Source organism: Schistosoma mansoni, chromosome W (genome assembly GCF_000237925.1).
Source record: "Schistosoma mansoni strain Puerto Rico chromosome W, complete genome".
Lineage (NCBI taxonomy): Eukaryota > Metazoa > Platyhelminthes > Trematoda > Strigeidida > Schistosomatidae > Schistosoma > Schistosoma mansoni.
The window spans coordinates 25,338,214-25,358,824 of record NC_031502.1 but is presented as its reverse complement, the minus strand read 5'-3'; the positions used below and the strand labels follow the sequence as shown (position 1 = coordinate 25,358,824).

Genomic DNA, 20,611 nt, shown 5'->3' with positions numbered 1-20,611 from the left:
ATTGTTTGCATAAGTAGTTATTATTATTTAAACACATAAAGTTGGTACAAGGAAGCGCCACATAAATCGTTCATTCGATTTGTGTGAGGGCTGGGTTACTGTCCAGGTGGACAAACTAAAACATGAACTATGGTTTTTATGTAATTTAGCAACAAACATATCCAAAACCCATTTCTAGATTCAAATCGACAAAATACGTTGTCGAAAGCATTTAAATAAGATCAGATACTACCTTTTTGGAACAAAAAACTTGTTTCTGTTAGCAGTCGGTGTATGAATTTTGGCTTGTCTTCCAACTACTCTAATTAGTCGTCTACCAAAACATTGTTTAAATTGCCATGTTAAAAAGGAGCTTGTAGAATTTACGATTACACTAATCACCTATAGAACTACAAAGCCAATCGCTTGAATGCAGTTAACGATCTCCTTTGGGACGATAACTTTTTTCGGCACTACACGGAGGTAGTTTCAGTATTTTGCTATATATACTTTTCTTTTACCAGAACCTTAATTTTTTTCCTTTCTGATTCGAAACAGATCCTCTCCCTGAAGAACCCTACCAACAGAATTCATGGTCACCGTATGGTCCATTGTGATTACAAAATTATCCGTTTCATAAACGATTTATGCACAAAATATAAATATACGTACATAGCGACTAAGTGATCTTTTCATTATCATATACCAAATATTATTTTACTACCATCTTGGATATAACTTTTAAACTTGATTGTACACAAGCGTAACTGATACAATCACTTTGAAAACTAAATTGTAGCACCTGAAATATACAGCATTACATTTCTAAAAGTATCGTTTGAAAATTTGACTAGTTTTGATGTTAACCAAATCTTAAGATTATTAATAAAGTTGCCAAAAGTCTATGTCTAAGTGAAGCTGGCGAAAACCAGTCATTGTGAACTGAATGCCTTTGACTATTCTCAATGCATATATTTGATTAATTTTGCTAAAATACAAAGATTATGAACAAAAAACATTAACTAATATCAGGCTTATGAATGTGGAGATCCCGATGAAGTGTAATTCAACTTCGAAAAGGAAAATCAACCATTTAACCAAGTAGCTTTATTTTTTCTAGTGTACACAAAGTGGAATATGAGTGTTTTATAACAATTCCAAAAAACAAGTGCAATAAAGTTCATGCCAAAAGTTACACATCGATGTTTAAGTATATTACAAAATGGGTTTGTTTGAAAATGTTAGACACGGAATGTACGTACAATGCGGACAATGCTTTGTCTACATAGTGGGCATTCAGTCAGCTTTCTTCCGCAATCAACACAAGAAAATAAATGACCACATTCTAAAAAGACACAATTAATCGGAGCTTCCATACAAATCCCACATTCGTCATTCAAATCACCTGGACATTTATCGGATGGACATCTCTCACTCGATGTTCCAGCATTCTGACAATCTTCAACCTCAACTGCTTCATGAGTTTCAAATATAGCTGTAAAGAAAAAACACAAAACAACAAATTGACCAGTGTTAGTGTGGACATTATTACGGATTCTTATAGAATTGTGATCTGTCTTTCGTGCGAATAAACAAAACTCGATATTCACACTATTTCTATAGGTAGAATAACGGCAACTTAACAAGACAAACTGAGATAGGAGACATTTTAGTCAAATGGTCTGTTTTCTCGCAATCTCAAGACGTACTTTTGTTCTAATCAAAACTATTACTAATAACGTACATTGCTGTGAGTATTCCTCCAGAGATGACTATGATCCACTACAATGGTTCGCTGAACATTTTCAGCTCAGAGACCTGATGTGTTGTACAGGGCCTCCAAAATACTGTTATTTTCGGGACGCTCGTGCTTAACAGACAATCTTAGAGCGGAATCCGGTCTAACGAGCAGAAAGTGTTCTTGATATTAAGTCATGATTGTTGCTCTGCAGAGTCTTTCACGAGACAAAGTTTATTTTTTTACACTCACAAAGGCATCGTCTGAAGCTCATGTAGCCGAGTGCGTTAATCTGACCAAGAGTTTTGGATTTGATTACTCTTTAAGGTGGTTTACGAGTAAGATTTGAAGTTTAGTACGATATTTAAATACGTGTATTGATCACCTTTATGCGGTTTCCGTGAATCATCACTAAAGTCATTAATGAATTTCTCAACATTGGGACTCACGTGGCTGTTGTTGTTTGTAATTGCGCCATAACTGTTTCGCTCTGGCAATAAGTTCAGCTTTTTCCACACAGTGAGTGAAGTCAACAAAATTATAAACCAGAAGATCTTTGATCTGACGAACAGAGAGATTTTCAATGGATTCTTCTGACATTAAGTCTTCAAGTTTAACGTTGCGTTTTGTTGAGTCTGGAAACTAAGCATAAATTATGATTTCATCGATTGATAAGGTCTAGTAAAAGTGGAAACTATCGATTACTAGGCTATAAAAGTATGTGCACGCCGTTTAGATTCTCAGTGGATATGAAAGGATACATAACATTCCAATTAAGGCAGACGTTCCAGGATAAGCCAATAACACCAAATTAATAAGCTACACTTTTGCTGACGTCCTGGAAGTGAGGGTTTTAGGATATAAGAACAACAATAATGTGGGACAAACCAACTTTAGAGAATGTTCTAGACGAATTCCTCTAAAGGGTCTTATTCATCATTCTGTTAGTATCCTCAACGCTGTCCAGGTTCTGTTCTTAGTCTCCATTCCTGCAATTTACTTGGAACAATAAGTAACTGTTTGTGTATTTTTTCGGTCTGACAAAGGAGCAATGGCTGTGGTTAAAGTACAGCATCATTAACCAATAGACCATAGGTTTGAACCCGCAGAAGCTTGGTAGTACTGTCAGCCCTTAAAGCCATACTCGGTAAATGAGTTACATGCATGAGTATAGTGACCTTTAGAATTTCAGATCTAAGTAATAATTATATCCACAGGCATATTCAGTCGACGAAATTCCAGCCAGTAGGCTTTTGTTGAACTTCACTAGCGCTCGTTATTGATTACACTCTTCAAAAAAAACTAAATACGAGTTCTTACGATGACAGGTTTGGCGAATGAGAAGCAGATCCGTAAGCTGTGGTCACGGAAGAAAGAGTGGCATTAGTCCGTAGTTAAGATGTCAAAGGAAATGATTTACAGTTCGAAAATTTCAAGATGAATGGATAAATAGGTAGTAATAAGTACCACATGCTTTTGGTACTGATACGTTTGATAGTTAATGCTTTGAAATGAAAAAAGGCAACTCATATCATCAAATCAAATTTACAGATCATGGTTTTCCTTAAATCATAAGTCATTTATTCTCTTGTATCCCGAAGTTAAACATTGCTTTAGGACGTTGATAGCTCTACTGATTTCTCTCAATACCATTTAACTTTCATCGGGATAACAAAGTCAAATCTTATTAAGTAAGCATCAGCAAAGTGATACATTGTAAAATCGGACATTATTTTTGTGAAGTAATTTAGGAAAACTTGAATAAAAAAGCAAAGTGAGACAACTGAATCTGTAGTATATCAATTTTAAACGCGTGGATGCACTGGCGATCTACATTTCTCTGAATAAACAACAATAGTGAGGTTTATCTTGGCATTCCAATCTCCAAAACTTCATTCTCTGTTACGAAGCACTTTATCTTAGTACATAACGTTAAGGCACGATCAACCCTTATTTACACACTAAATAGAATTTGAAGTAAGGATCCAAGTTTACCAAATGACAGAATTTATTAAGACATACATCATTTCTCGGCAAAATTGAGTGCGAAACAGACTCATGCCCAAAACGTCCCTTTAGATCTTGATATTTTCGAATATTCGAGAGTTATCAAGCAGACTACGGCATTAAGTATCCAATGAAGCAGGTATTTAGCTTTTTGAAATCTCGAAATGGTATTCGGAAGAAATTCAATGTTTCTATTGCACAGCCAATATTATTTGTGTAGAAATAAAAGTAGAAAATACACTTGCTCTGTACACTAACCACATAGTCACCAGCATTTGAACTTCGAGTGGAAATCCCTAGACTGTTCAGAACTGCATCCACAAATTGCTCTTTCTCAATCAAACCAACAGAAGGTATATTACGACGTCGCATAAACCATTTTAAATCACGGATATTAAGACCCATTACTGAATCCCAGTTAGCTTCATTTGACTCTAAAACTCTGCACCGGTTGCATAAAATTGTACGATCTGGAAAAATGCATCAAACACATTCCTAAAACATGTTATGGTAAGATTAACACTTCAGTTAAATTATTTTATGTCACGTGTTAGAAGAGCGATATATATATAGGTATTTACTGAAGTTATAATTCGGGTGTTTGTCACAATATTTAAAACCCGATTCTTTACCTTTAAGACGTTTTTCTGTTTTCCACTTTTTTTTACAGAATAAAGCTCCATAACTAATACAAAACTGAGATGCTTTTCTAAATATTTTTTTGGATTCCAATTATTATTTTACTAGTCTTCTTCCCGTTCGAATTCAACTTAATCACAGTCAGACTTGCGAAATTACGAACACCCAACTTTTGCTCATTGTGTCCGAACTAAAGACTTTAATGCCTTTCATGAGGATGGTTTATGTGTGGGTAGAAGTGAGTAATTAAGTGAATTTGCTGTGAAACTAGCAGGAAATGGAGGAGCAGCAGATGCGATTTTTAAACTTGCATGTAATTATGCTGATAACTTCCAGCCTTTACTTCTGAAACAGCATAAGTAATTATTTACATATATTCATTGGGACTGAGATTTTACCAACCACTCGTTTACCAAATTTTTGTGACTACTATAAGCAGAGATGAGTGACGCCTAGCAGTGGAGTCCAGGATGCACGTTTCGCTCTATTTGTGACTCGTCAGCTGGATGCACCTACATCCCTGAGTAGATGTACACTCCGGGACTCGAATTTAGGCAATCCGTACAGGATGGGCAAATGCCAATGATCAACTGATCAATTGCAGTCCTAAATATCAATGGGAAGATTCGAACAACTAATACAAAAATAGTATGACCACTGTTTTGATTGCTACTGTAATGACGGGAGAATTGAAGGAGCACTAATAGCATTGTTCCAGCCATCCTCATATTTGGTTAATTATTTGTTATCTGACAAATTAACACACACTACTTTGGTTGAACATTCCGCCTACAAAAAGCGGCTTAAATTTGATGGGTTTTTTAAAACTGATGGTGTGTCAATGGGGTCATCACTCGCCTCACTTCTGGCCAACTTGTTCATGGTCTGGTCTGGAAAACGTTACATATAAACCCACAAATGACAGTCCTGGTACGGTCGAGAGTGGGAAGAGACCACTCACCCTCTCAAAATGCTCTCACATGGCCACGCGTATATAGCCTCTGCCAGGGAAGTCCTACTCAATGCCTTCTCGTGGCCGAGGTGTTGTTTACATAATTGAGAGGACGAAAAGCGAATGTCCGGCGTTTTAACCGAGTTGGTGGATATGGAAGAGTTGGAAAACTCCGATTCCAAACCAATAGTGAACATGGGCTCCAGGATCCTAAGAAAACAAATGGCGTATGAGCTTTTTATTGGTCACCGGCTACCATGGGACTGCATCTATTTACGTTGCTCTACTGACTTCTGGATTATACCTTTAGATCAAAGGCCTGGGGTGTGGCCCCCTAAGAAAACCACCTACTTTGGTTTGAGCACCTGAGCAGTATACCGTCCCACACACAAATCGAATGGTTTATGTGGCGCAAATATATCGAACTCAACAACATCCTCGAGGAGTTAAATAGCTACAACCAGTCAATTAAGTTGGCAACAGAGTCACAACTGAACTCAGAATTCCACTTCTTGGATGTTTGACTAAGCAAGACATCATATAGGTCACTATAAAGCTTGATAAGTAGAAAACCATACAGTCGATAGACAAAAATATACCGAGACAGATTTGATATATAACTGCATAAAATCCAACAAACAACAATAACAGCTCTCCACCTGTGTTCATTGGAAGAAATTTGAAGCCAAAAACTGTTTATAAGCAATCAATTGAAATGATATACTGAAACAGGTATCCAGAGAATATCAATTAAACTCTGTCCTGGGAGTTGAAAGATCTTCTTTAAGAAGAATTATGACGCCTCATGGTAAAAGCTGAAATCCTTCAGAAGTCACGAGACCGATGCCTTTTCTGACAACCAGAACAACAATCAATATAGGTACATGGAATGTCCAGACAATGTAAGGGACTGGGAAGACCAGTCAAATAGCTACAGAAATAAGGAGATACAACCAAGCGGCTTACAATAAAAGTTGTCCAGTGATATTCATTCACTAATGATAGAAACGAAGACGACAAAGATCAGTTTTATGAGAGGCTGCAGCCGATGTGCTTTCAACAAAATGGTTGTGGGTGACACTACTTTACCAACAAATGTATACATGAAGCTACATGTGTTTCAACGAACCAAACCACACAGACCCAGATCGATCACATCTGGATTATTAAAAGGTTCAGAAGGTCAACGGAAGACGTGAGAACCAGGAGAGGTGCCAGCATAGCTTCAGATCACCACCTGCTGGTTGCCAAGATGAAACTGAACCTGAACATGCACTGAACAACTGGGGAAACAGCATTACAAAGGTTCAATACAACCTCCCTTCGAAATACCGACAAACTCAACGAACTCTAGACAGATATCAGCAATAGGTTCCAAACCTTACAAGATCTACTCACAAAAGAAGAAATCACTATGGAGGACAACTGGAATGGATTAAACAGGTACTAACTTCAACGTGTCAGCAGGCTCTTAGTCTCAAGAAGCATCATCATTAGGAATGGTTCTCTATCGAAACCTTGGACAAGATTCAAGAGCAGAGAAACAAGAAGACGGCAATTAAAAGCAGTCGAACAAGAGCAGTAAAAGTCAAGACAGAATGAATACACAGAAGCAAACAAGCAAGTGAAGAGGAGCACTGGAGCTGACAAGCAGAAATACGTGGAAGAACTAGCAACGACGGCGGAAAGAGCTGCAACAGAAGGCAATATGAAACAACTATATGACACGACGAAGAAACTATCACGGAAATGCAACAAACCAGAGCGACCGGCTAAGAAAATAAAGGGAGAACCAGTCACTGAGTCTTAAAACAGCGTAACAGGTGGGTAGAACACTCTGAAGAACATTTGAATGAATCAACCCCACTGGACCAACCAGATCTCAAAACAACACCTTCCAACCTTCCTATAGATATCACTCTGCCAACATTCGAAGAAATCAGGATGTCCATCAGACAAATCAAGAGTGGGAAAGCAGCAAGACCTGAAAATATACCAGCCGATGCACTGACGTAAGACATAGCAGTAACTGAAAACATGCTCCACGTTCTGTTCAGGAAGATTCGGGAAGAAGAATAAGTGCCACCAACAGACTGGAAAGAAGGATATCTCATCAAGATACCAAAGAAAGGAGATCTGAGTAAATGTGAGAACTACAGAGGCATCACACTACTATCAACAGAGTGTTATTGCAACGGATGAAAGACTTAATGGACGCGCAACGTTGAGATAAATAAGCTGGACTTCAGTCAGTCAGTCACAACGTGGAACCTGTACGTATTTACACCACCCGCAGTTGCCATACCCCGATTAGAACAGAGAGATGAAATTGTCAGGCCACATCCCAGAATAGCACAGGTAGTAACTATCAGTGATAATGGGAAACATAACGCATCGAAGGCACGACTCGAAAATAAAGTATAAATTAGCGGAATAAAAACATAAGAAAAGTTATGAGGGATTTAGAATCTTAGAATTTGGGGGAAGACAACGAATGGATGCACGTGCGTCGTCGCAAACGATTTCGGGTCATATTATTCAAAGTCTCTACCCATTGGTTACGATAATCACGCGGACCCCAACCAAGTAGTCTGCACCTATCAACATGGCTAAGTCCAGTTGTCAGTGACTTCATGGACTGATGCCATGTTACTGTTTGGCATCATTCAACACGTCCTAATCATCTCATTTGATGAAGATTTCCTAACCCAGGGAATTGCTTACACCGTGGTCCCAAACTGCACGAGCAATGCTTCAGAGATACCTGTGACTGAATACCAGTAACCTACGAATATCCTCTGCTTTTAATGGTCATGTTTCACATCCACAAAGTAGAATGGAGAGAAAACTAAGTAATTATTCCGACATTTAATGATACTTTTTCCATATTTATCAAATAGATAACTATCTATCGTCTTTAAACTGCTTCCATCTTAACGTTTCCTCATTAGGTACTAGATTACTACATAACTTCCTTTCGAAATTTGATTTTCTCAAACAATTTATGACGCAATACAAATTATGATAACTTTGTTAAATTGCGCAAAACCTTGTTTTATTATAAACTATCATATTCGATATTTAAAACTTTTGATTACGGTTGACAACTTTTTTAGGTGACACAACACCTCTTTATTTCATTATAGATTATTATTTTCAAAAATTAAAAATAAATACGACTTTCTATCTAAATTAAATATCGTCGAAAAGAAATTCTTTAGCTGCATTGTTTTAATTCTTTTTTATCACACAACCAGTTTTAGTTAGTTGATTAATTTCACCACCACGACAGTTACAAGCACAATTCAATTCTTAAAATGGCCTTTGCAATAATAATCAATGAGAATACAAATAATAATGAGAGCAATTCTATTATCTTTAAATTGTTGTTCTATACTGATTATCTCGAAAACGAGTTTAAAATACTGAACAGTTAGTCACGTATGATACTAAATATTGCTCATTTAATAAAATTGAGCTTATTAATCTACAGAGCAAGCGATTAGAACAATTTAGTTATAAAAAACAAATCAATGATGAAAATGAAAGGCCGATTCTTACCACAGAATACAATGCCGCCCGTCTTATTACCGTGTAAGTAGCAATCATACAAACAACTACCTCAAACAATAACAAATCAATAAAGAGGGTGATCGAAGTTATTGTACAATTAAGAATAATGTCTGGATATTACTTCTGGATCGATCAATGCTACTAGGAGAAATACAGGTGTTACAACCAAACAGTAACCGAATATAACCCATTGGCGAGCTAACGAAGAAGGGAAAATTCCATTCATCATTTCAGTTCCGTAGTCTGAGGTTCACATCCTGCTAATCTAATCATTTTATTAAATCTATATACTGTTGGTCACCAATAATTTACAATTATCTTTGAAATTACCTACCTAATATCCTGGAGACTAAAACGCTAGTTAATCTTCGATTTAGCTGTTTTAGTCACGGGAATAGTGGGAGTGAATCCATATTGCCTGTTGTTCTATAACCTTTGTTTATATCTTTGATTAGTTAACTGAGTTGCACCATCGATTAATTAGCTCATTTTTATATACGTTTTGTTTGTTAATATGTACTTAATTAGCAAGAGGGTTTGACTTTTGAACCCGGTCCAGTTGAGAGTCGGGGCTCTGTCCTGTGCTGAGATTATCTTTTTGACCACTCTCCACACTGCAACAGCCAGTTACCATGCTTTGAAGTGGCGGATCGACAAAGCAAGAGCACCATATCTACAACTGAAGAACATCTGGAACTCAAAAGAACTGTCAACCAACAGCAAGGTCAGAATTTCCAATACAAATGTCAAGACAGTTCTACTGTATGGGGCGGAAACTTGGAGAACTACGAAAGCCGTCATCCAGAAGATAAAAGTGTTTATTAACAATTGTCTACGCAAAATACGTCGGATCCGTTGACCAGACACTATCAGCAACAACCTACTGTAAGAGGGAATAAACTAGAAATCAGGAGGAAGCGCTGGAAGTGGATAGGACACACATTGAAAAAAGCATCCAACCGCGTCACAAGACAAGCCCCCACTTGGAATCCTCAAGGCCAAAGGAGAAGAGGAAGACCAAAGAACATATTGTGCGGAAGAAAGGAGACAGACATGAGAAGAATGAACAAAAATTAGATAGAACTAGAAAGGAAGGCCCAGGACAGAGTGGGTTGGAGAATGCTGGTCGGAGGCCTATGCTCCATCGGGGATAACAGGCGTAAGTAAGTAATCAACAAGTGATTCGACAAACATGTCTCACAGCTTTTTATCGGACCAATTTTTCGTTATTGTAAGCGGGTCACTTCCTTGGATCTAGATAAGATGAATTGTCTAGCACTAGTCTGTTTAGGTGCATCTACACAAAATGCTGGTAACTGACAGTCTCTAATTTTGTTTAAGGCGCTTATACTTAATACGCTCGAATGTTAAGATAGTCTTCTGCATGTATATATATGACATCTGGACTGAAATCGCAAATTTTTGGTGAAAACTTTACAAGTCTCATTATAATACGCCCAAAAATTAAATTTGTCAATAAAAATTATTAGGCGTCTGAGATTTCAAGCACCAGAAACTTAATAACAGTGATATAAAAAGGTTGATGAAATATATTTGAAAAATATTTATATCCTAACTCAATTTATTAAAAACTAACTCATACTTCGGTTCAACCAAATCACCTTTCAACCTACCTGGACCAATTGAAGAACACTCCGAACAATAAAATTCATTACACGACTGACAAATGCCAGAACCAGTTTCTGGAAATGTAAATTTCTTCGGGCAGGCTGAGCAAGTGTTAGGCATAAGTTTCCGATTGAATGAAAACGTCCGATAGATGTGTCAGTCAAAAAACGGTTTTCGTATTCAGGTAAAGTTCTCCTTATATTGTATATCCACATATTTATATAATATGGTAAAAAATGTCACTGAATTAAATATAAAGTGGGGTTTTTACTAATTACTTACATAAAGCCACAATTATCCCATAAATTCATAGTTATTTTGAACAAATCAATTCTCCTACTTTTCTAAAATGACTTGATTTCAGTCGACTATCCCCAGAGGGGGTCAATAGTACATCTACAAGTTCTTTACAAGCTACAATCGAATCCTAGATATGACGCAACAACATGTATGTACAAGAAATTCCCGTATCACTTTGGGTCTATCAGTTCAGTCCCATACATTAAACAACGTAAAAGTTCGAACTTGTATAAAACTTAATTCATTTTGTAGTAAATCAAACCGATACACAATAGTGGCAAGTCCTGATTTGTCTATTACCAACTGGCTGTTTGAACAAATGATAAATGTCATAACTAAGTAGTTTGAACAATCCCTAAGGTGTGCTTGCAATGCATGTTCTTTGGTGTCATAGTAGTGTACCTGGGTTTTATAATACTTTTATTCGTAACCAAATGTTTACATGCTCCTGCTTCGGTTCAGGTAACCGGGTAATATCCCAGTCCTTACGCAAACCGAACGATTTATGTGGCGCATATCTATTTGGTGCTTCCTTGCACCAATGTTCGTGTTTCAATACTTATTTATTTATTTAAACACATAAATATTGGTACAAGGAAGCACCAGATACATATGCGCCATACAAATCTCATCCGATTTGCTTGAGGGCTGTGATACTGCCCAGGTGCCCGAACTGAAGCAGGTGGTTTTCTTAGGGGGCCACACCCCGAGCCTTTGAACGAAAGGTCTGATCCAATAAGTAATAAGTTTACGTGCTGAAATATTTGGTTCTAAGACCATGAAGTATTCTCCAAACATAAATATATAATTTCTCAGCGAATTGAAATATAAACTGAAACAAATATATCTAGTGGTAATGTTTATTGAAGCTTCTGCGCAAATGACTAAAAATAAAAATGAAAGACTGAAGTATATATCACTCTGGTGCAGAATCACTACCGGATCAGTTGGTAATGACTTAGAAAACCGTGTATACAGATAGAAAACTAAACATGAAAACGGCATGCGAAATCGTAAAAAGTAAATACATAACAACAACTTCCTTACAGACAAACCGTGTTGATGCATTTAGGATGCCCCAACGCCTACGGAATCGATAACCTTAAATAGTGTTCGTTGTAAGCGTTATCCGCTTTCCGCATTTCTATTTAATTTTCTCAGACATCATCTTAAAGATAACGCTCTTGTCGTCTGACTTTGGAGGTTGGTTTGCTAGGGAATCCATTTATTGACTAAAAATATGCAGCTAACATGTCCCTGTTTGATAATTACAAAACGAAGAGTCTTCTGACTCCCTTAGGCAGCAATGCTATCATGTTTGGGATACATTTTCCCCCATTTAGATGATAACCCCTGCTTTACAATTGGCCTGCATCTGAGAAGGTTGGGACATGTACTAAATATATCAATTTACCAACTACCCAAACGAGATGGGTACGGAATATCAACCTAGGAGAGTTGGAAAACCCTGATTCCAAGGCAATAGTATACATGAGCTCCAGGAACCTATTTCTGGTCACAGGCTACCATAGGATTGCATCTCCTAACGTTGCTTAAATGTCTTGTGGATTAGAATTCTGGGTTAACTGGTCGAGGATCGCCTCCGTAGGAAAATCAACCGGCCTCGGTTTGAGCACCCGGGGAGTAGCGTAGTCCACACACACAAATGTAATGATTATGCGTAACAAAACATTTTTTCGCTTCCATTCGCGGCGAGACTAAACTACATGGACGACCTTTGAACGAATCTTAAATGACCTTGAGAAATATTAGCCAATCAGAAGACAGTTAGTATACAGTGAAAATATATTATACAAAACATAAAAATTAAAGGGGATACTGTTCTTTTATATGACTCAATAACTTATCAAGGTTAGATATAAGTTCAGAAGTCCTAAAATCATAGTGCATCCGGTACAGGAACTCATCCATGTGGCTCCATAGTAATCGACCTCTGGAACCATTATAAGGTCTCAAAAATTCTTTTAGCCTCGACCACATAGCTTCAATGTTGTTGGTATGGTTTTGGGTTTAGGGTTAGAGTTAAGGATGAGAATATAAATTACGGACGACCTTTGAGCGACGCTAGGGTGACTCTGAGAGTGTCAACATAATAACTAAGACTAAATAAGGTTATAAACCTGTGTGAAGAATTCAAATGATGATTTACAGTTCACGGTCAAGGTTAGGAATTATACATAGGGTTTTCATCACGAACTGACATCAGCTATAATGCCAAAACTCTATTTATACAAATGGATAATTGGATTTTGCGCAAAAATCTTATGATCACTTCTCTTTTAGACGCTGAATTATCACGTCTTCTCTAAAATCCGTTGTAAACCGACCGTACGTAAGCATCAGGTACCGAACTTAGCGCATTTTGTGTTTTCTTTTAGTTTTCAACTAATACAACAGCTTAGCTATAATGGAACGAATACGAGTTCTGAACTAGCCTTTCTAAAACCACATGTCCCATTTAAATTAAACTGCTTTAATGTTTTCACACCAATGCAGATCGGAAAACAGGTAGGTTTGGTCATGTATTTAAAGAGTCTTAACACGGACATCAATTGTTTATCCACGACCAGTATTCAAGACTCAAGTGAAGTATTGCACATTTGTCGATTCGAAAAGCTTGTTTCATGTGCGTTTATTCAAGGACCCTGAGATATTTTCGTCCGGTCTTGATGGCGTTAGTGTCGCACTAAGCACCGGAGTCTAGGCAGCACTAATCGATTGGATTCTCATTCACAGTCAATTACGTGCTGTTACGTAAGAAAGCTCCATCAAACCGAAAAATCTGTGTGGAAAACCATATCTTTTCGTTATCTTCATCTCTACCCCAACATACTGCAACCAGCAAGGAATTAAAAATCAACCCCACCACCAGTTAAGCGACCCTCACCGGAAACATCGTTTAGGAGACAATGTAGTGACAGTGGATTTTATTATGCAGGTCGGGGGTCTAGGTACAGGAGTTTCTCTAAATGGCTAATGGGGACTCGTTAGTTACACGTCGGGTAACGGAGACCCTCTTCTACAGCCATCTGTTTTTAACTAGCACTATCTACATAATCATATAACGGTTCGAGAAGATGAACAATCTACATCCATAAGGAAAAATTAGTATGTCACTGTCTTTACGATTAGCAGACAGATTAACCTGAATACATTATTAACTTTATAACCTATGTCTAACCGATCACAATTGCAGTATTTTAATTTTATTTTCTGTAAACTATTTGTCAATAAAATCTGCTTTCTGATTGAATAAAAACTAGCTGGAGATTCGTCAGATTTGTTTTATGCTTGTCCCTAAAATATGATTTCACCCTTACTGATAATAACAATAATTACTTACAACTAATTGAAAAATATTGTCTTTAGTAACTGTAGCAGCTGTCTTATTCATCATAAATCTATGTATAAAGTGTGCCCACTGAGTTCCCAGTCGATTTTTCTATATTAAAGATTTGCATGCTATACCTTATAGTTAAACTCACATCATAATACGTACCTCCCACCGACTGCACTTCTAAGTGGCTTCGGCAAGGTAAATAAGTCAGTGCGTTTTCAAACCTGCCCGCCGTTTCCTTTTTGCGACCTTGAACGGCCTGACACTAGGCGGTCATTCCGTATTTGGCTTCTAAACACCAGCATTCAAATGTTGCGGCTTTGGTAAAGGAAGGTTTTGATGTTAGTAAACCGAAATATTTTGAACCATTATCTACGAAATGAAAGATCATTCTACCTAACGAATAGATAATTAAGACAATTATTAGTTCTTATGCAGCTATGAAATTGGTAAAGAAAGACAAATGAGAATGAGTAGAGTGTTCAGATTTCAGATTCAGACTGTGTAGTAAAGACAGAAGGCTTATGACCTATGTTGTTCCTTTTTTAGCATGCCTCTGTGAGTGTCCAGTTTTCCCTTGAATGAGTCAATTGAAGGTATGGACACAACTAATTCGGGTAACAGGTTCCAAGAATTGATGACTCGGAAGGAAAACCTACATGTCGGGGGTATTTTGTCCACTCTTGGCTTTTCTACTCGCCTTCTATGTCCTCTGAGATGTCACGCTCTAGTGTGAGGAAAAAGAGGAAATGTTAGATCCAAATCCATTTTTAGTATTCTATACATCAAAATTCGGATCATCTCTTAATCTGTGATAGGACAGAGTAAACTGGTCTAACTTTTCAAGCCGCTCTTTGTATGGTAAACCCCAGAGTTCTGCAATTGCGCGGGTATCTGCCATCTGTAGTTGTTCTGAGATATCTGAGTTACATTTCGAACAGGAGCTTGCAGTCCGAACACAGTTCTCAAGCTTAGTTCCCGCTAAGGCTTTGTATACTGTTGTAGCGGTAAATAAATCCCCGAAACCAGTAGCTCTGTAAGTGTTCGACATTGGGTGCTGACCACATTAGTTTCAATAGAATCACCTAGCTGAAGGCGCTCGGTCATGCATCCGCAACCGATCACGAGTAGGAACGCTCTGTTCAACTTCTCCTGTAATCACTAGTCAGTTTAGATCAGCCACGTCTCGATATATTGATAGACTATCAAATATATCTCCGAACCTCCTCGCTTCTGACCTTTGATTTCACTGGGTGGACACGATTCAATTATAGATGTTGCTGGTAAGGTGATGTCAAACTACAATACCTCCGACATGTTCAGTATCAAGGTACTAGGGGTTTTTAGAAGATCATGCTTTATGGATTCGTGGATAAAGACAAGTGATCATTAGAAATACTTGAATTAGTAAGATCAAAATTACAAAATTTAGTATTAGTTGTAGAGGAGTGAAAAGCAGTATTAATAACTGACTGAATGTGTCCAGTTTTACCACATTTAAAGCATTTGGAATTACGAAATACACATGAATTACATGGGTGGAACTTGCCATAAAACAAGCATTTACCAAACTTGTGCTCATCTTCGTGAACTGTTTCACAACTCAACAATGAATTGTTATCTGAATAACCTTGATTACGTATTGGACTGCGACGACGTAGTAAAGTGGTGGAATTCCCTATGTCCTAGCGAGTCATTTTATTTAATTTTTCTCCTTTACCGCATTCGAAATTTGAATACTTTACATGGTCCGGCAGTGGTTGCTTGAGAGTTGCATAAGGGAGTGAAATCGGTTTGTCTGAAAGTGACAAAGTCTTTATTAAGCTGTATGCTTCTTTTCCGATGAATGTAAGAAAATGGGCCACAATATTACAACCCTCAACACCTTTCTGGATCATAGTCCAGATTTCGAACGTTTCCATGTAATCCTCAAAGGCATCAAAATGTGAATGTATGTCCAACGGTTCCACTACAGGCTCCATCGCGACGCCAATGTAGTAATTAGGAGTATTTGAATTATAGTCTAAACTAGTAATCCCAGAAACAACGAAATTTAATCAAGAAGTATTAGATGAACACGAACGAATGTACTGTATTTGGAATTCAAAGTCAAAACAGTCATCAATACAAAGGAATCGTTAGTTTATACAAACAACAAGCGTACCTAGAAGACACGAGCATGTAACTGCTTGAACAAAAATGTCTTTGTCCAAGAACTGATTTTCCACAATCTATGGATGGTCTGCTAAACAGGTCAATAAATCTGTTTTTCATATACGAGCTAGGCACATTAACCAAATGAGTCACAAGGAATCAGGTGAGTCTGTTTCCGCTTATCTGTTAATTCTAATACTAGTGAGTACATTCTAGATCACATAGAGTCTATACCCAATACACAGCCGGACAGACACATGATGTGGTTAAAAAGTACAAACGATTACAGATTTCTGGATGCCTATTAAAGCTGTGGCGGTTGTGGTATCTGTACGAACTATTGATTCCTTTGTAATTGATTAACCGCCGTTTACGAATTCCATATATAATGGGTTCACTTATGCTCATCTCGTTCTACTTATCTTTAATCACACTATTTCGAGAATATTTAGTTCGTACGTTAATTCAAATACTACTAATTACCACAAATACATTAATTGAGATCTTGTGCTGTCAATCACATAGAAAAACTACTAAATCATAAGATGTTTATCATATAATTTCTTCTCCGTTGGCTTATCTTCTGAAGTAATTGTCTTGATTGCTATTCTGAACCTCGCCAAGTAAATTTTGGCTTTGAATGGATGAAGAGAGTTGAAATCGATTGATTTAAATGAGTCTGGTTTCGGTGTATGGTTATATTTCGATCTCTATAAGAATTTCCTTTAACTAAGTAGTCGGAGAGACGTGGTTCACTATGCTCATCTCCCTTTCTAGAAGTGAACCTGATGTGATCTGAGGATGTGTCTATTAGTTGGGATAAATTTCTGGCCAGTCTTTTTAAAGATAATTAATGTATCATCTACATATCTGAGCTTTATCTAATGGCACTGGCAGAATTAAACGATTTTATATGGGATATAAACAGATTAACTACAATCAGAGACAGAAGATTCCATGGTATTTCCATTTGTTTCATCACATAAACTCCCTTTGGTGATGGAACGCTTTGAACCCAAGCATAACTTGACTACTTTCATGATTAAACTAATGCTTATTGAACATCTGCTAGATAAAGCGTTATCATGTTCTTTGTTTTGTCAGAACGTGAGATACCTCTATGGCGTAATCGATATGCCTCTTTGTTTAGAAATATCTTGTATATCGGTTGTAGAGCGATCTTTGGAGTACTGAGAGGTTTTCTACGTAAAATCAGGTTTAATTCCCCTTTTAACAGAATGATTTCGTATGTACTAAGAGTTCTGTGAGAAGGATTATGAACAATCCTTAGGTTATTAGAGGTAGTTTTTGTTGATGTTTTCTGTTTTTATGCTTTCTTTGAACTTTTCTAATTCCCTGATTTATCTACGCTTGGAATCGGTTACATTTAGGAGACAATATACTCTGTTTCCAACTTCATTTAAACCCTAAATACATTTCAAATTTGTCTCTTTGTAATTGAACTAAAGTGATACAGTGTAATATTTTGTGTTGTGCTAAGGAGAAGTCCACCTAGTTTTTAAAAATTTCCAGGTTGTGTATTAACAACTATAACACTATCCCTAACATTTCCTCATTGTCGTTAGATAAGGCTTATTAAAATTCCCCACTTAAAAATAACCATCATACGTCATAATGGAGTGAAATCCAAAACAAGAGGTCGACAGAATGTTGTTCCGATGAACCGAAAATTTAAACTTTTCATTTTATCCACTAAATGAAAAAAAATACTCGATTGGTGCCATGTGTTTTATAAGCAATTGGTGAGTGGTTCGGAATCTAGTTTATGTGTATTCTGAATGAATTTAAGATTGTACCTTAGTCCGTACTGCACATGATGTAGACTATTATTAAGCGACAATTCAATGAACGAATGGGTAGTAAAGGTAAGATAATTGCAATTTATCTAAATACTTTGCAAACTACTGTTTTGGCGTCAAGTTAATTTTAACAAAACAGCCAGAAATTAAAGTAGAAAATAAGGGTGTAAGCGAATTAATTTAACAATGATATTTAGCAAATGTTTCATTCATGATCTGTAAGCCGTTATCAGTTGATTATAGCACCACAATGTAGATTCAATAATAATTATTGATAGCATATATTCACTGTTATAATTAATGCATGAACATCTACTCATCAAATTCAATACCAAGACTTAATTATGAAATGACTGTCCTTCAGAGTTGTTATTTAGTGTATTATTGTGGTGAACAATACACGGGTGGGGACAATCAAATGTATTTAGACACAAACTACAGACTATCTCACTAAATTCTGATAATCATACAGTGAACAGTTTGTAGTGATCGGCCAGTTTCGATAAGAACACGATTGGAATAATAGAAACAATTATTATTATTGTAACCAATTGTACCAGAGATTGTTTTACTGTATTTGTTTAACTGTATCCGTTTCACTTCTTGTTCCATATACCGCCTGGTTTGGTTCGAGCTTGCTCACGCACTGCTTGTTCGCTTGTACTCTTTGGCACGTCTCGGTATTATTTCGATACCACGAGATCGCCAATAAATATACTTGATCTGGACTAGTAAAGCCTTCTGGTTTACGGGCTATCAAGGGAACCAAGTCATATTTGTACGCGTAATCGAATAGTAGTGGTGATCATAGTCCGTCCACGACTCGACATCCACTACAACTGGTGAGCCGTTGTTGGAACACGCAATACAGCTGGTAACCCAATCCATCGAGCACAAGTCAAACTTGGCCAATTCTCCAAACCAGATCAATCCGGTGAGTCTATTTATCTATCCACATCTGTTGCATATATTCGTATTGATTTTTCTCAATATATAATATTTTGGCAACTTAATATGGTAGATAACGATAAGAATAACATAAATATGATAGACTCCGAGATACAGGTTATCAGTTTTCGACCGGTTCCTTTCATCCCCCATGATCCAGAAGTCTGGTTCGCGGCACTGGAATCTCAATTTGAGATCCGCCGCATAACCAATCAAAGGCAGAAGTACGCCTACGCTTTGGAATCATTGCCCGGGGATCACCTAACCGCTGTCCGTGAGGTTGTCCTCAATCCCAACGTTCCAAACGTTTATGACCGTCTTAAGGATGCCATCCTTCGACATTTCCTCCCATCAAGAGAGGAACGATTGAGGACACTTTTAGCACGTCACCCTATGGGTGATGCTAAGCCGAGCCACCACCTCACGCGCCTGCAATCCCTTGCAGGAAACATGACAGTTGACTCTGAGATAGTCAAAGAGTTGTGGTTCGAAGCCTTACCAGTCAGTATCCAGCCAACCCTTACGGCCCTGCTCGAGGACACCACACTGCACAAGGTGGCCCTCATAGCAGACAAGATTCTAGCACGTGTTAGCGCCGAAGACAACCATTTAGTTGCTAGTTTTTCCCGTTCTAACGTTGATCTCGATGCTAGACGACCTCCGGCTCATGGGGATAGGGACAGATGTATCCATACTCGTCTCAGTTTCCGAGACCGCGCAAATGTGCCAGCCCCCTACGTCCCCCGACCCAGGTCACAATCTCGAAAAGCCGTAACGACTCGCCCCAAGCGGGCATCTTCCAAGCCACGCCAGAAGGCGGTTTCGGAAGCGAGTCCAGGTTGGTGCTGGTTTCACCGTGCTTTCGGAGCCGGTGCCCGTCATTGTCGAGCTCCCTGCTCATACAAGGCGGGAAACTTCTCAGCCGGCGAGTGAATGCGGCCGTACTCGCCGGCACTTCACCTCAGGTTGGCCGTTTATTTTACGTGCACGATTATCGCACCAACGCTAGGTACCTTGTGGATACGGGTGCCCAAGTTTCTGTCGTACCTATCGGTAACAGTAAGTCTCAAGCCACTATGCTTCGACTACGCGCTGCGAATGGCTCAGTCATTCCCACCTATGGTACACGACAACTTACGGTCAACCTGAGCAACCGACGACAGTATCTGTGGACGTTCATCATTGCCGATTTTCCCACAGCTATACTCGGTATCGATTTCCTACAGCACTATGAATTGCTAGTCGATTCACGTAGGCTGCAGCTAATTGATACTTCGTCGAACAGCAACTTTATGGGCTCTAAAGCCACACCAACGCGTACCGAATCACAAGTGTAATTCATTCGCGTGACGATTTATTCCACGCTTTATTTCAGAAATGCCCCCAATTAAACTAACCTCTCGAGGAGACTCCCATCGTGACCCATCGTGGTGGTACAACACATAGTCACTCGAGGGACCACAGTCACGACAAGAACTCGCCGACTGGGCACCGGACAAATTAGCTTTCGCTAA

The 20,611-nt window shown here is 38.1% G+C and overlaps 1 protein-coding gene across 1 annotated transcript; it reads right to left on the bottom strand.

The window, feature by feature from the left end:
• Positions 1-1,074: 1,074 nt before the first annotated feature.
• Smp_068300 (putative zinc finger protein) lies at positions 1,075-14,421 on the bottom strand. Its single transcript, XM_018789111.1, has 5 exons — positions 14,338-14,421; positions 10,523-10,712; positions 3,983-4,194; positions 2,167-2,359; positions 1,075-1,474 (listed from the first exon to the last, which is right to left on the bottom strand). The coding sequence occupies exons 2-5, from the start codon at positions 10,635-10,637 to the stop codon at positions 1,221-1,223; spliced, it is 774 nt and encodes a 257-aa protein (XP_018654587.1). The 5' UTR covers positions 10,638-10,712; positions 14,338-14,421; the 3' UTR covers positions 1,075-1,220.
• Between the last annotated feature and the right edge of the window lie 6,190 nt (positions 14,422-20,611).